Source organism: Hibiscus syriacus, unplaced genomic scaffold (assembly GCF_006381635.1).
Source record: "Hibiscus syriacus cultivar Baekdansim isolate YM2019G1 unplaced genomic scaffold, ASM638163v2 tig00110430_pilon, whole genome shotgun sequence".
NCBI classification, from domain to species: domain Eukaryota; kingdom Viridiplantae; phylum Streptophyta; class Magnoliopsida; order Malvales; family Malvaceae; genus Hibiscus; species Hibiscus syriacus.
Genome location: NW_024062734.1, coordinates 633,115 through 645,414, shown reverse-complemented (window position 1 = coordinate 645,414; position 12,300 = coordinate 633,115). Strand labels below are relative to the sequence as shown.

General features: G+C 36.9%; 1 protein-coding gene, 1 long non-coding RNA gene and 1 pseudogene across 2 annotated transcripts; 2 read left to right on the top strand and 1 right to left on the bottom strand.

Annotated features, from left to right (window-relative positions):
* Positions 1-371: 371 nt before the first annotated feature.
* Positions 372-3,013, bottom strand: LOC120125254 (splicing factor 3B subunit 4-like). The gene is made up of 9 exons (XM_039143732.1): positions 2,853-3,013; positions 2,716-2,764; positions 2,481-2,569; positions 2,334-2,390; positions 2,175-2,237; positions 2,021-2,086; positions 1,374-1,460; positions 1,110-1,203; positions 372-982 (listed from the first exon to the last, which is right to left on the bottom strand). Exons 1-9 carry the CDS (start codon positions 2,955-2,957, stop codon positions 492-494), a joined length of 1,101 nt encoding a protein of 366 aa, XP_038999663.1. The 5' UTR covers positions 2,958-3,013; the 3' UTR covers positions 372-491.
* A 1,328-nt stretch (positions 3,014-4,341) lies between these two features.
* LOC120125277 lies at positions 4,342-4,906 on the top strand. The gene is made up of 3 exons (XR_005516356.1): positions 4,342-4,437; positions 4,583-4,651; positions 4,745-4,906. It is a non-coding gene; the product is annotated as an uncharacterized LOC120125277 (long non-coding RNA).
* Positions 4,907-7,002: 2,096 nt separating this feature from the next.
* Positions 7,003-8,543, top strand: LOC120125493 (annotated as a pseudogene).
* The last annotated feature ends 3,757 nt before the right edge of the window (positions 8,544-12,300 follow it).

Below are 12,300 nucleotides of genomic sequence, written 5' to 3'. Positions count from 1 at the left end.
TGATGCACTTGGAAATTTCTAAAAAGTATTTAAAAAAAAAAGGAAAACTAAAAAAACTTCAGAATTTATTTTCAAAAATTATAATTATTTTTAGTTTTTTTAAACAAATATTAAAAAAATCAGTTAACTATAAAAGAAATTCCTTAAATTTTCTAAAATGATTGAAAAGGTTGATATTTTCAAAAGCAATTGAGAACTTATTATCCGAAAAATAAATTCTGAAATTTGATACTTTTAGGAATTCTTTGGCTGCAAACAGGATTGGAATCTCAGCAAAAGAATCGTGCTTAACGTTTTGTATCATTCCAACTTGAGGTAGCTGACTTCTACTTAATTTTCTTGGAATTTTTGTTCATCGTTAATTCCAAGTTTGAGAATAAAAAGGATACACATTCAACTCCTTCCCTTTTACACGTTTTAGAGGGTCAAATAAAGATTCCAAGAAATTAACTACATCTGGTGAATCAAGAAAAAACAGATACTAGGATAATTCAACTTGTAGACGGAGGTGGTGGAGGCGGCGGCATTGACATTTGAGACATAGGAGGCCTTCCACCCATTTGCTGTTGTGGTGGTGGTGCTTGTTGGGGCCAGCCATGTGGTGCTCCCATTGACATTGGTGGCGGAGGCCTCAGAAGACCAGACATTGCCTGTGGAGGTGGTGGCATGTTTGGTGAAGGGGGCCTGTACTGCATAGGTGGAGGTGGAAATTGTTGTCCAAGATGCTGTGGTTGACCCTGCCAAGGTGGTGCTTGTCCGCCAAGGTGCATTTGAGGGTAGAGAACATTTTGAGGGGGTGGTGGACGAGCTACTGGCATCGGGCTTGGAGTAACAGTACCATTGGGGAAAGGTCGTGGAGGCACCGGTGCGCCTATACCACCATTGGCCTGGGGACCAGTAGGTAGCGACGGAGGTCCACTTGCAAATAAAGTATGGGGCCTGCTCTTCTGGGAACTTGGATTACTTGCGGCCAACACTCTCTCTGTATCACAAGGAAAAGTGTTAGAGCCACCTACAGATTGCTATGGCAAAGACAGCCGGTATAAAAATAATTGCGAAAAGAAAGGGACAAGGTAACATTGTCTGCCGTGAAAAATGTTAAAACGCACCTGCTGGGGTGCCATGACGCTCCCCTTTGGTGTCTTTCTTATATGCGTAGGAAACTGTTATTTGACGGTTACATAGGTATTGGCCATTCATTGCCTGTAACATCAAAGAGAAAGTAAACATATTTGTTGGGATAGACAAAAAATTTCGATGATGTATGGACCATTGTCACGTCACATATTCAAATTCCATTGAAGCAGTGACAACAGCAACAAATGATGCCGTTTCGATTAGCATATAACATGTGAGTGGCAAAGCAAACATACCTCAATAGCAGCATCAGATGCCTCAAAAGAATCATAGCTGATAAATCCAAAACCGCGTGAATTTCCAGTATCGGGATCTCTCATTATCTGAGGTCAGAAAGTATCATCAGAACCCACTATCAAAGGGCAGAATAATCTTGAAAAGAAAATGAACTACTTTAAATATTTAGTTAAATTCTTAATCACTTTCTGAACCCACAATCGACGACTTTCAAGAGATGAGCAGAATGAGACTAGGACCTTCTATCAGTTTTAGTATCAATCAGTTCCCCATAAACAAAAATCAAGAAATAATAAAAAGGCATATAAGCATCCTGGTCCATCTCAAAGCCAACACTAACTTAGAAAATCAGGCCGCTCATAACAAAAGCACACCGCCCGCCCAGCTCAGTCAATCTTACAGGTTTCAACTACATCTCATTCTCATTGTCAATCACAGATAAAGTTACAATGGCAAACACTTCAGTTTAAACCACAAACTTCAAACTCTTTAACAGGTGCATTGGTTGATTAATCATATATGAAATCAGGAAGCAGTGCTAAACAAGCAAAATGAAGATATGCGCTTTCACATGTGAAGAGAACTGAGCTCGTTAAGCAATGGCATACCATCAAATAAATGAAAAAGAAAAGAGCATTTATAGTACCTTGGGATTTGCAACAATGACTCCAAATGCACTAAAAGTATCGTACAAAAGTTTCTCTTCCACATCCTGTAAGTATAGCCCGGTAATCACAAAGTTAAAACAGGAAACCTACAATTTCATAGCATCTATGTACTTCTAATAGACTAATACTTACCGGATCAAGGTTCCCTATAAAAAGATTTGCTCCAACATCTAAGCTCTTTTTATCTTGAGATGCCTGAAATCAATCCAAAAAACAAGCCATAAGAAGCAACATAAATAATGGTTTTTCGATTAAAAAAATCAAAATTGTTCAAATTTCGGAATTCCATACCTTATTTACACGTATTGGCTTTCCATAAAGCTTAATCATGTTGAGCACCTTAATAGCCTAGAAATCCAAACAAATAAATCTAATTCTTTGAAAAGGAAGGGAAAAAGTGAAACCGAAGGCTAAAATCCATGAAGGACTGAGACTTACATAATCAGCATCTTCTTCACTTCGGAATTCGACAAATCCATATCCTTGATGCAAGTTGGTCACTCTATCTTTCGGCACATAAACATTAACTGAAATGATAGATAGAAAAACCCAGGCATTTTCAATTAACTCAATTCACATAAGAAACCCAAGTTCCAAACGAAATTAAACCTCAGAAGTTTTAACAGTAAAATAAATTGAAAAAGGAAAAAAACCTTAGGATTATTAAACATACCAACAGGACCTGCTTGAACAAATAATTCCCACAATAGCTCCTCGGATATCTGCAAAGTGAGTAAAAGATCCAAACTGTGAAACTAAAAAATTCAAGGGAAACAGAAGAAACAAAGGGAAAGGAACAATAGGGAGAACCTGAGGATCGAGATTGCCTACATAAGCAGTGGCGTCTTGGTTCCTCTCGGCGGAGTGTTGACCAAGCAAGTTCGCTCCAACACCTGGAGCGATTCGCGTTGTCATTTGCTTGGGCTTTGGCTTCTTCCCCTTTCTGTTGTTCGGCTAAAACCCTGATTAAGCTCTGCTCGTCTGTGACCTAAGGTGATTGGAGGCGATCGACGATGGCCTAAATTGGCCCACTTTTCTACAACGGGCTTCTCAATACAACGAAATGTAAAGCCTTTTCTCATGTAAGAATCTGCTAAAATGTTTTCTTTAATAATTTATTACGATTATAAAATAATATTTATTTTTTAATTATTAAAATGTATATACATTCATAGATACATTTATTTAAATTTAGAACTTTTGAAAAAAAATACTTTTAATCACTGAATCGGTAATATGGTAAATCGTATAAAATTAATGAATGTGTGTATGTCAAACACTTTTAAAAAAATGCAGCAATTATAAATTCTGAAAAATAGAAAATTGGTTTAGGTTGACACGTTTGAGAAAGTTGAGATAGAGGAATTACAGAAAAATCATCTATTGGTAAAATAGATAGAGATTTGTTTGAATTGGTCTAGGGAAAATAAAAGATTGTTTGGTTGCTAAGAAAATAAGGAGAAGTGAATGTGTTATCAAGATAATAAGTATGGTCAGACAGTATCGTATAAGTAAACTAACATACCACATTAATATTATGTTACCGTAATAATGATCGTTAACAATGAGTGATCGATTTGTTACTTTTGAAATTTCAGTAAGAAAACAAAAATTAATTTAAATATTAATGATCATTTTTTTAGTTTACCCTTAATAAAATTCATGATACACATTAATATTCATGAATTTTTATAGTTAAAATTCATGATACACATTAATATTCTGTTACCGTAATAATGATCGTTAACAATGAGTGATCATATGATATTTTTCTTTCTTTCAGGTTTCCATACTATTATCATTTCAAGCTTGCATTTCTTATCTGGCTTCAACTTCCATTTACTGAAGTAAGTTCAAAATCATGTTTGTATATCCATTAATGTCAAAATCCAGGGTAGTGAACGTGCTGATTTTTTCATAATTATTTTCTATATTTTTTTCTGTCTTGTCTTTGGATCTTCTGACAAGCCACTACATGGCTCCGAGGCATTCCTTTTTATGGTTAGGATTCACTAATGTTATGTATTAACTCTGTTTTTTTTGGGGACACTAGATGAATAACATAGAACTTCCATCCAATAATAGTTTTCTTTGTGGTTTGTTCAAATTAGCTAACGCAAAATCTCCTTTTTTTTCCTGAGGTGGTGGGTGGAAGCATCGAAATAGATCAAAAAGTAATACATTATACATATGTTATTGTCGCAGTTGTTTCAAATTACGTTTCTGCTTTTGTTTGAAACCATTTTCAAAATCATATTTTGACGGCCATGATTCATGGTATGGAATTGGTTTCAAACAGGGGGCTAAGCAATTCTACAAGAACCACCATCGCCCTAACTTGCTGAAACATCAATCTAGAGTTGATCATCTTATGGGCTTTGCAAGTGCCGGAATGGTATATTACACCCTTTATATTAACTTAGACCATAGTTTTACATGGCTCTTGCTTCGATATCTGCCCTTTTGCCGCCTATTCATATGTCACCCTCCAATTCCTAAACAAGATGTAGATATAGTTGTGTGCACTTCTCCTTATGCAGGCAAGATTCATCAGCGCGCACCAAAAGGAGTTTCAATTTTTCCGGGCAGTGATGACAATGATTGATCAGGTGAGCGGGGTACTGCTTAAACTGCTAGCTTATTTGTTTCTTGTCCTACTTTCATCTGTATCATGCTAAAACTTGTAGTTACCACGGCAGCAGACCCAAACGTGAGTGGTGGAACAGAACCTACTGAACCGAGAGGGCTACCTGCAATTGATGATCCGGCAAGGACGATCGCAGATCAAGAATTTGATAATGAAGACTTATAGTTTTTGTTCCCCAAAGGAGAGACCTGCATGTTATTAACATCATTTTCTCTGGTTAATGAAGACATAGGCAGCATCCTTATAATAAAAATTGCATCACTTTTGTTTAGTTTTAAGATAAATTATATAAATAGTCTCTAAATTTTGTTTAGTGGGACGAAACACTAAATCTCTTTAAGCAAGGTCAGGGGTTCGAATCTTCACGTTTACGAATGGAGCAAAGTGGGTTGGGAGGATTGTCCTTGCCTTTACAGTACCCGATCCTGATTAGTCGATCAACGTATCAAAAACCAATGGTTATACAAAAAAAAATGTGAAAATTTATTTATTTTGTTTTATTTTCTCCTAAAAAATCTTTGAAGCTTATCCTTAATCGTTTTCACGATTTAGTTTCTTAATCTTGATCAGAAAATCTTCATCGAAATCCCTTCTTCACAAAAGTTAAATGGCATCGGCACGTTTTGGTGATTTGTAATGATATAAATTAGCCAGCGATGACAAGAGAGACGATCTTTTGTGGAGACCCATTCTGCGAATTGAAGATGTACTCTTGCTTGTGTTTCATTAATTTGCTTAAATAAGCCTTGGATGCTTTTCTGTTCTCTTGAGAAAATCAATGAAAAGTTGTTCTCAAATCTTGAGCAAATTGATGAAGCACAAGCATGGATACATGTTTCAAGATAAAGATTCGGCTGTTGGGAGTAAAGAAGGCCTTGATTCAAAGATTATCGATGAAATCCAGAGGAAAAAGAAGCGCAATTCCAGGACCTTGTCATGATCAAAAAAGAAGGTTGCATGGGAGGGCTAAAGAAAAACTGCGAATTGACACTACAAAGAGGTTCATTTCCGAGTCAAAGATCGGAGAAGACAACGAGGAAACCATCGTTGTCCAAGCAAGGAAGATCGTCGTATGGAGTGGATCATATCGACAGCACAAGCGGCTGGCATGGCCATGGATTCTTTGCCGCCAACGAGGTCACAGAAGGCTAAACAAAGAACGGGACGGACCCTTTTGTCGCATGCTAAAAGAGAGTAAGGCATTGCTTCATGGATTTTACAGGGGCACGATGGACCCTTTTGCCGGTCGTTCTGTTGAAAGACTTGAGGGAAAAGCTCCTTAACGAAAATGCTCGAGGATATATCATCACAGCTTTAGAGGAGGTATGATTGGTCAAATTGTTGGTCAGATGGAGTTCGTTGATCAATGTATTTTGTTGTAGTTAAAATAGCTACTTTGCAGGTTGCTTGGTTGTACAATTCCGTGCTAGCGATGTAAATCATTCAATTTGCAGGTTACTTGGTAAACAAAAGAATAAGTTTTTTTTTTTTTTTTTTTGGAGAACGAACAGTTTCTTTAAGACATATTTACTCTCTCCATATAATGAGTGTATCGATTTTTAGTTTAATTTAATTTTTTTTAATAAGATAGTCAATACCATACCCGTTGCTCTTGTATTGGTACATGATTATACTTGTGTACTTTGATGTACCATTTTGTATAAATAAATAAATTTTATAGTATTAATTAAATAATAATTTTTAAATATGTTTTGTCATATTTTATCAATAATAGTTTTTATGTAAAAGTTAAAGTTAAAACTTTGACGAAAAATTGATGAGCGATAATTTTAATAAGACAAAAGAGTATATATTTTTAATTTTAGTCTCAAATTTTTATAATTTTGTCTAAATTTTTAAAATGAATTTTTTAATTTAGTTGGTGATTATAATTTTATAACTTTAAATTAATTTTAAAAAATTGAATGATTACCAAACTATTAAACATTAAGAATGTGGTGTTGAGTTATAGCAAGTGGAAGAATAATTGCGAAAGCAATTTCGTTTTGATGTGCATGAAACGTGATTCTTGGCTGTAATATGTCTAATAAAATGTCAAAGCCATATCTAAAGTGTCTAATGGGGGAAAGCAGGCCCAATCAACGGGAATCCATATTTTAATACATTTACATATTTCTATGATGTGTGTATATACATATGGTGTGAATTACAAAAGATACCTTTTGCTAAGTTACCCAAATCCAAAAATCCTATCTTTGTTCTGTTGGCTGCTCATTGGCTGATATTAGAACTAATGCAAATCCACTTCCACTGCCATTGAATTTTTTCCCTTTCATTTTCCTTCCACCAATTCATCTTTGTTAAGCTCTTAATCGGAGCCGTTTGTATTTGGAAAGTGGAAGGGATATTGGCATTAGAATTTCCCATTTTTAGCTGAATCCTTAAACTTCTTTCCATTTTCACTCAAAATCCCTCCTTTTTAATAGGAAAAACCCAATCTTTCAAGCACCCCAGAGTGAAAGAAAAAAATGGCTACCGTGAATCTGGATTCTTTGGTTCAATCCTACTCCATTTTCAACCAAGCTTCCAGATCCAAGTCTTCTCCTTTACCCAGATCGTTTCCCTTCAATCCCCTGAAGAATCTTTCATCTTCAACCCCCCAAAACCGATGCTTTAAATCTGTTCCTTCGATTTCATCAGTCCTTACAAAAGAAGACACCGTCAAGGAAGAAGAACAAGACCCTCAAATATCAAGCTTTGATTTCAAATCATACATGGTTCACAAGGCGAACTCAGTTAACCAAGCCATGGATTCAGCTGTTTCGCTTCGTGACCCTGTTAAAATCCACGAAGCAATGCGTTACTCTCTTTTAGCAGGCGGCAAAAGGGTCCGTCCCGTGCTTTGTTTAGCCGCCTGTGACATCGTTGGCGGCCAAGAATCCATGGCTATGCCGGCCGCTTGTGCTGTCGAAATGATCCACACCATGTCTTTAATCCACGACGATCTTCCTTGCATGGACAACGATGGACAACGATGGTCTCCGTAGAGGGAAACCGACTAATCACAAGGTCTTCGGTGAAGATATAGCTGTATTAGCAGGGGATGCTCTTTTGGCTTTTGCTTTTGAACACATATCTGTTGCCACAGTTGGTGTCACGCCTGGTAGAATCGTGAGAGCAGTTGGGGAATTAGCTAAATCCATCGGGGCTGAAGGGCTGGTGGCTGGTCAAGTTGTGGATATCACAAGTGAGGGGCGAACCGATGTGGGATTGGATCATTTAGAATTCATTCATGTCCACAAAACTGCTGCTTTGCGAAGCAGCTGTTGTTTTGGGGGCAATTCTTGGAGGTGGATGTGATGATGATGTGGAAAAGTTGAGGAAATTCGCAAGGAACATTGGGCTTTTGTTTCAAGTGGTGGATGGCATTCTTGATGTAACAATGTCATCCAAAGAACTAGGGAAGACTGCAGGGAAAGATTTGGTTGCTGATAAGGTCACTTACCCAAAGTTGACGGGGATAGAAAAATCAAGGGAGTTTGCAGAGAAGTTGAAGAATGATGCATTACAGATGCTTCAAGGATTTGATCCTGAGAAATCTGCACCCTTGATTGCTTTAGCTAATTATATAGCTTACAGGCAAAACTAGGCTGCCTATTGTTTTTGATAAAAAAAAATGCCTTTAGAGAAAAAAGCAGGTGATTAGTATAAATGTTCTGAATATAGACTGAATAGTCTTCTACAAGGATGATAAAGATGAGACTTTCCTTGGTGCTGTAAAACTCTCATCAAATGCTAGATTTAGTTGTTGAACTTGTTCAGTTCTTCCTCAATTGATTACTTGTCTTATGAGTTCTTAGAGTTTGTATGTGGATCATTGCATCAATTTTTGATGTATCTGTTGAGGAAGACGGTTATCGAATAGAGCAAAATTGTAACTGATAATTTGAGAAAATAAAAATGAAGATAAAAGAGACACAAAATTTACGTAGAAAACCCCTAAATAATATAGGATAAAAACCACGGGCAACGATAGAAGAATTTTACTATGAGAAAATAGAAATTACAACCTCTCTCTATATACCAAGGAGAAAACAATAACAATTCTCTCTTGATAAAAAGGAGAAAACAACTCTCAAGAAACTCTCTAAATTCTCTAGTATTGGGAGAAAGCTAGAATGATTTGGGATGGTTTTGAACCTAAATGAGCTAGGGTATTTATAGTTGAAGCTTAAGGACTAATCTTATAAATACCCTAAATTGTAATAACTAAATTTGTCATTTACCCATTACATAAATTCAACAAAATCAAGCTCACTTTTTGACAATTTTCAACCATTTGGTGGGATTTTTTCCAACTTTTCGGTGCATGCACCGAAAGCAACTTTGGTTTTCAACAATCTCCTACTTGAGATTTGATTGGAACAATCATATATTCAAACCATTCTTTCTACCTTGTACCATAATGTTGCTTACATTTCTGACAGGCCACAAAATGATCAATATCAAGTAAATTTATCAGTATTAATCGCCTTCGTCATGAAATTTGCTATGTTGTCTTTGGTATGGATCTTTTGCATATTTACCGTTCCTTCTTCTACCTTTTCACGAATAAAATGGTACTGAACTCGTATGTGTTTTGTCCTTGAATGAAATGTTGGATTCCTTGCTAGATGCAAGATGCTCTGACTGTCACAAAACAGAGAGACATACTATTGATTGTGCCCAAACTCCTCCAATAGCATCTTCAACCAAATTGTTTCTTTACTGGCTTGTGTAGCTGCTACATATTCTGCCTATGTTGTGGATGTAGCCACAACTGACTGCAATTTTGAAACCCAGCTTACAACTCAACCAACAACTTTGAACACATATCCTGTAGTAGATTTGCTTTTATCCAAATCTCCTGCATAGTCAGAATCTACATAACCATTGATTAGTAAATTTGATCATTCATAACATAATGCAACATTTGAGGTCCCTTTGATGTATCTTAGGACCCTCTTTACTGTATTCCAATGCTCTTTGCCTGGATTCGCCATGTACCGACTAACCACTCCCACTGCTTGTGCAATGTCAGGTCTTGTGCATATCATAGCGAACATTAAACTTTCCACTATTGATGCATACGGTACTCGAGACATCTCCATTCTCTCTTATTCACTGCTAGGACTCATACTGGAGGATAATTCAAAGTTAATAGGAATAGGGGTAGAAATTGGCTTACAATCTTGCATGTTGAATTGTGACAAGATCTTCTACAAGTAATTCTTTTGTGAAAGCCAAATATTCCTATTACTTTTGTCTCGGTGAATTTGCCTCCCTAGAATCTTATTTGATGATCCTAAGTCCTTCATTTCAAATTCCCTAGCCAGCTGTGCCTTCAATTCTTCAATATGATCTTTGTTGGGTCCTGCAACCAACATGTCATCCACATACAACAACAATATAACAAAATCGTTATCACTAGACCTCTTGAAATAAGCACAAGGGTCTACATTAAGTCTGTTGTATCCAAGGCACATAATGAAGAAATCAAATCTCTTATACCAACACTTCAGCGCCTGCTTTAGACCGTACAGAGATTTGTTCAACCTGCAAACCAAGTTCTTCTTTTCTTTTTCTTCAAAACCTTTAGGTTGGAGCACGTATATCTCTTCTTCAAGATTTTCATGAAGAAAAACTGTTTTAACATCTGGCTGCTCTAGATGTAAGTTCAATGTAGCACACATTGCCAAAACTACTCAAACTGTTGTTAGTAGAACCACAGGAGAAAATATTTCATTGAAATCAACACCTTCTTTTTTAGCATATCCTTTGACCACCAGTCTTGAACGATACCTCTCAACTTGATCGTCACTATTTCGCTTGATTTCGATGACCCATTTGTTACCAATTGGCTTCCTTCCTTGTGGTAGTGGCACAAGGTCCCATGTATTATTTTTATGAAGAGCTTCGCTTTCTTCTTGTATCGCCATCATCCACAATGAAACATCTGAGCTGTTTATTGCCTCCTGGTATGTTGATGGCTCAATGTCCTCTGTTAAAAGACAATATGCAATATTACCTTCTATAACATAATCTGAGTGCCAATAGGGACGTCTTCTAACATGATCTGATTGACGAGTTGTTGGAGCTTCAGAACTCTCTGGTTCTTGTTCATCATGTGTTGGTTCTGCTTCAGAAAAATCTCCTTGTTCAAACTCTTTTTTCACATGTATCTGTGTAGTCTCTGATTTTTCAGAGCTACCATATTCTTCTTTTCTTTGTAGCTTATCTTCTACAAAGATAACATCTCTGCTAATGATCACTTTGTGGGCAGTGGGATCCCACAAGCGATACACCTTTACACCATCACCATACCCCAAGAATTTGCATTTCCTAGATTTTGGATCTAGCTTTGAAATTTCTTGGGAGTTGTACATCACATACACAATACTTCCAAATACATGGAGGTTTGAATAATCAGTTGGTTTACCAGTCCACATCTCCATTGGTGTCATCAACACTATTGCAGTTGATGGAGCTCGATTCACCAAATAACAGGTGGTATTGACTACTTCTGTCCAGAATGATTCTTCTAGGCCTGCATCCCTCAGCATTGCTCTTGTTCTTTCTAACAAGGTTCTGTTCATCCGCTATGCCACTCCATTTTGTTGAGGAGTGTTCGCCACTGTGAACTGTCTTTTGATGCATTCTTTCATGAAAAAGTCATCAAATTCTTCGATTGTGTATTCTCCTCCATTATCTGTTCTGAAACACTTTATCTTATTTCCAGAACAAGTTCCATCCACGCTTTGAAGTTTTTGAAAGTTGAAAACACGTCTGACTTCTTCTTAATAGGGTACACCCAACATCTCCTGAGTAGTCATCAATAAATGAGACAAAGTATTTTGCTCCACCTATGGATGTAACTGGTGCTTGCCATATGTCAGAGTGAACCAATTCTAGAACACTTTTACCTCTAGAAATTGATGTATTGAATTTCAACCGGTGTTGTTTACTTTTTATGCAATGCTCACACAAAGTAAGTGATACATTCGTTAAGCCTGGAAGTAACTTTTGCTCCACAAGGACTTTCATTCCTTGTTCTGACATGTGTCCAAGTTTCTGATGTCATAGCATTGCAGAATCTGAACTACATGAGGCAATAGAGGCTTCTTCTTCTAGAAAAGTCTGTCCATTCAGCATATACAAGTTTGCAGCTATCTTTTTGTCTTTCAGCACCACAAGCGCTCCACGGGACACCTTCATGATTCCTTTTCGTGTTTCAATCTTGCTTGCATTATTATCCAACAATCCATAAGATAATAAAATTTTCTTCAGGCCTTTCATGTGCCGCACATCTCGAACAACTTTAATTGTTCCATCATACATCTTCAATTTGATGGTTCCCACGCCAACGATCTCTAAGGCATGATCATTGCAACTATACACATATCCTCCCGAGACAGGTTCATAATGATGAAACCATTCTCTTTTTGAGGTCATGTGATATGTTGTTCTCGAATCAATGAGCCATATATCTGCATATCTCTTTCTACCTTCCACGGTGGTTGACGCTTCACAGCATAGAGCATCTCCATCATCTGACGTGTTTGCGGTATTGCCTTGTGGATTAAAGTTTTTATTTAGACTCCAACAATCCTT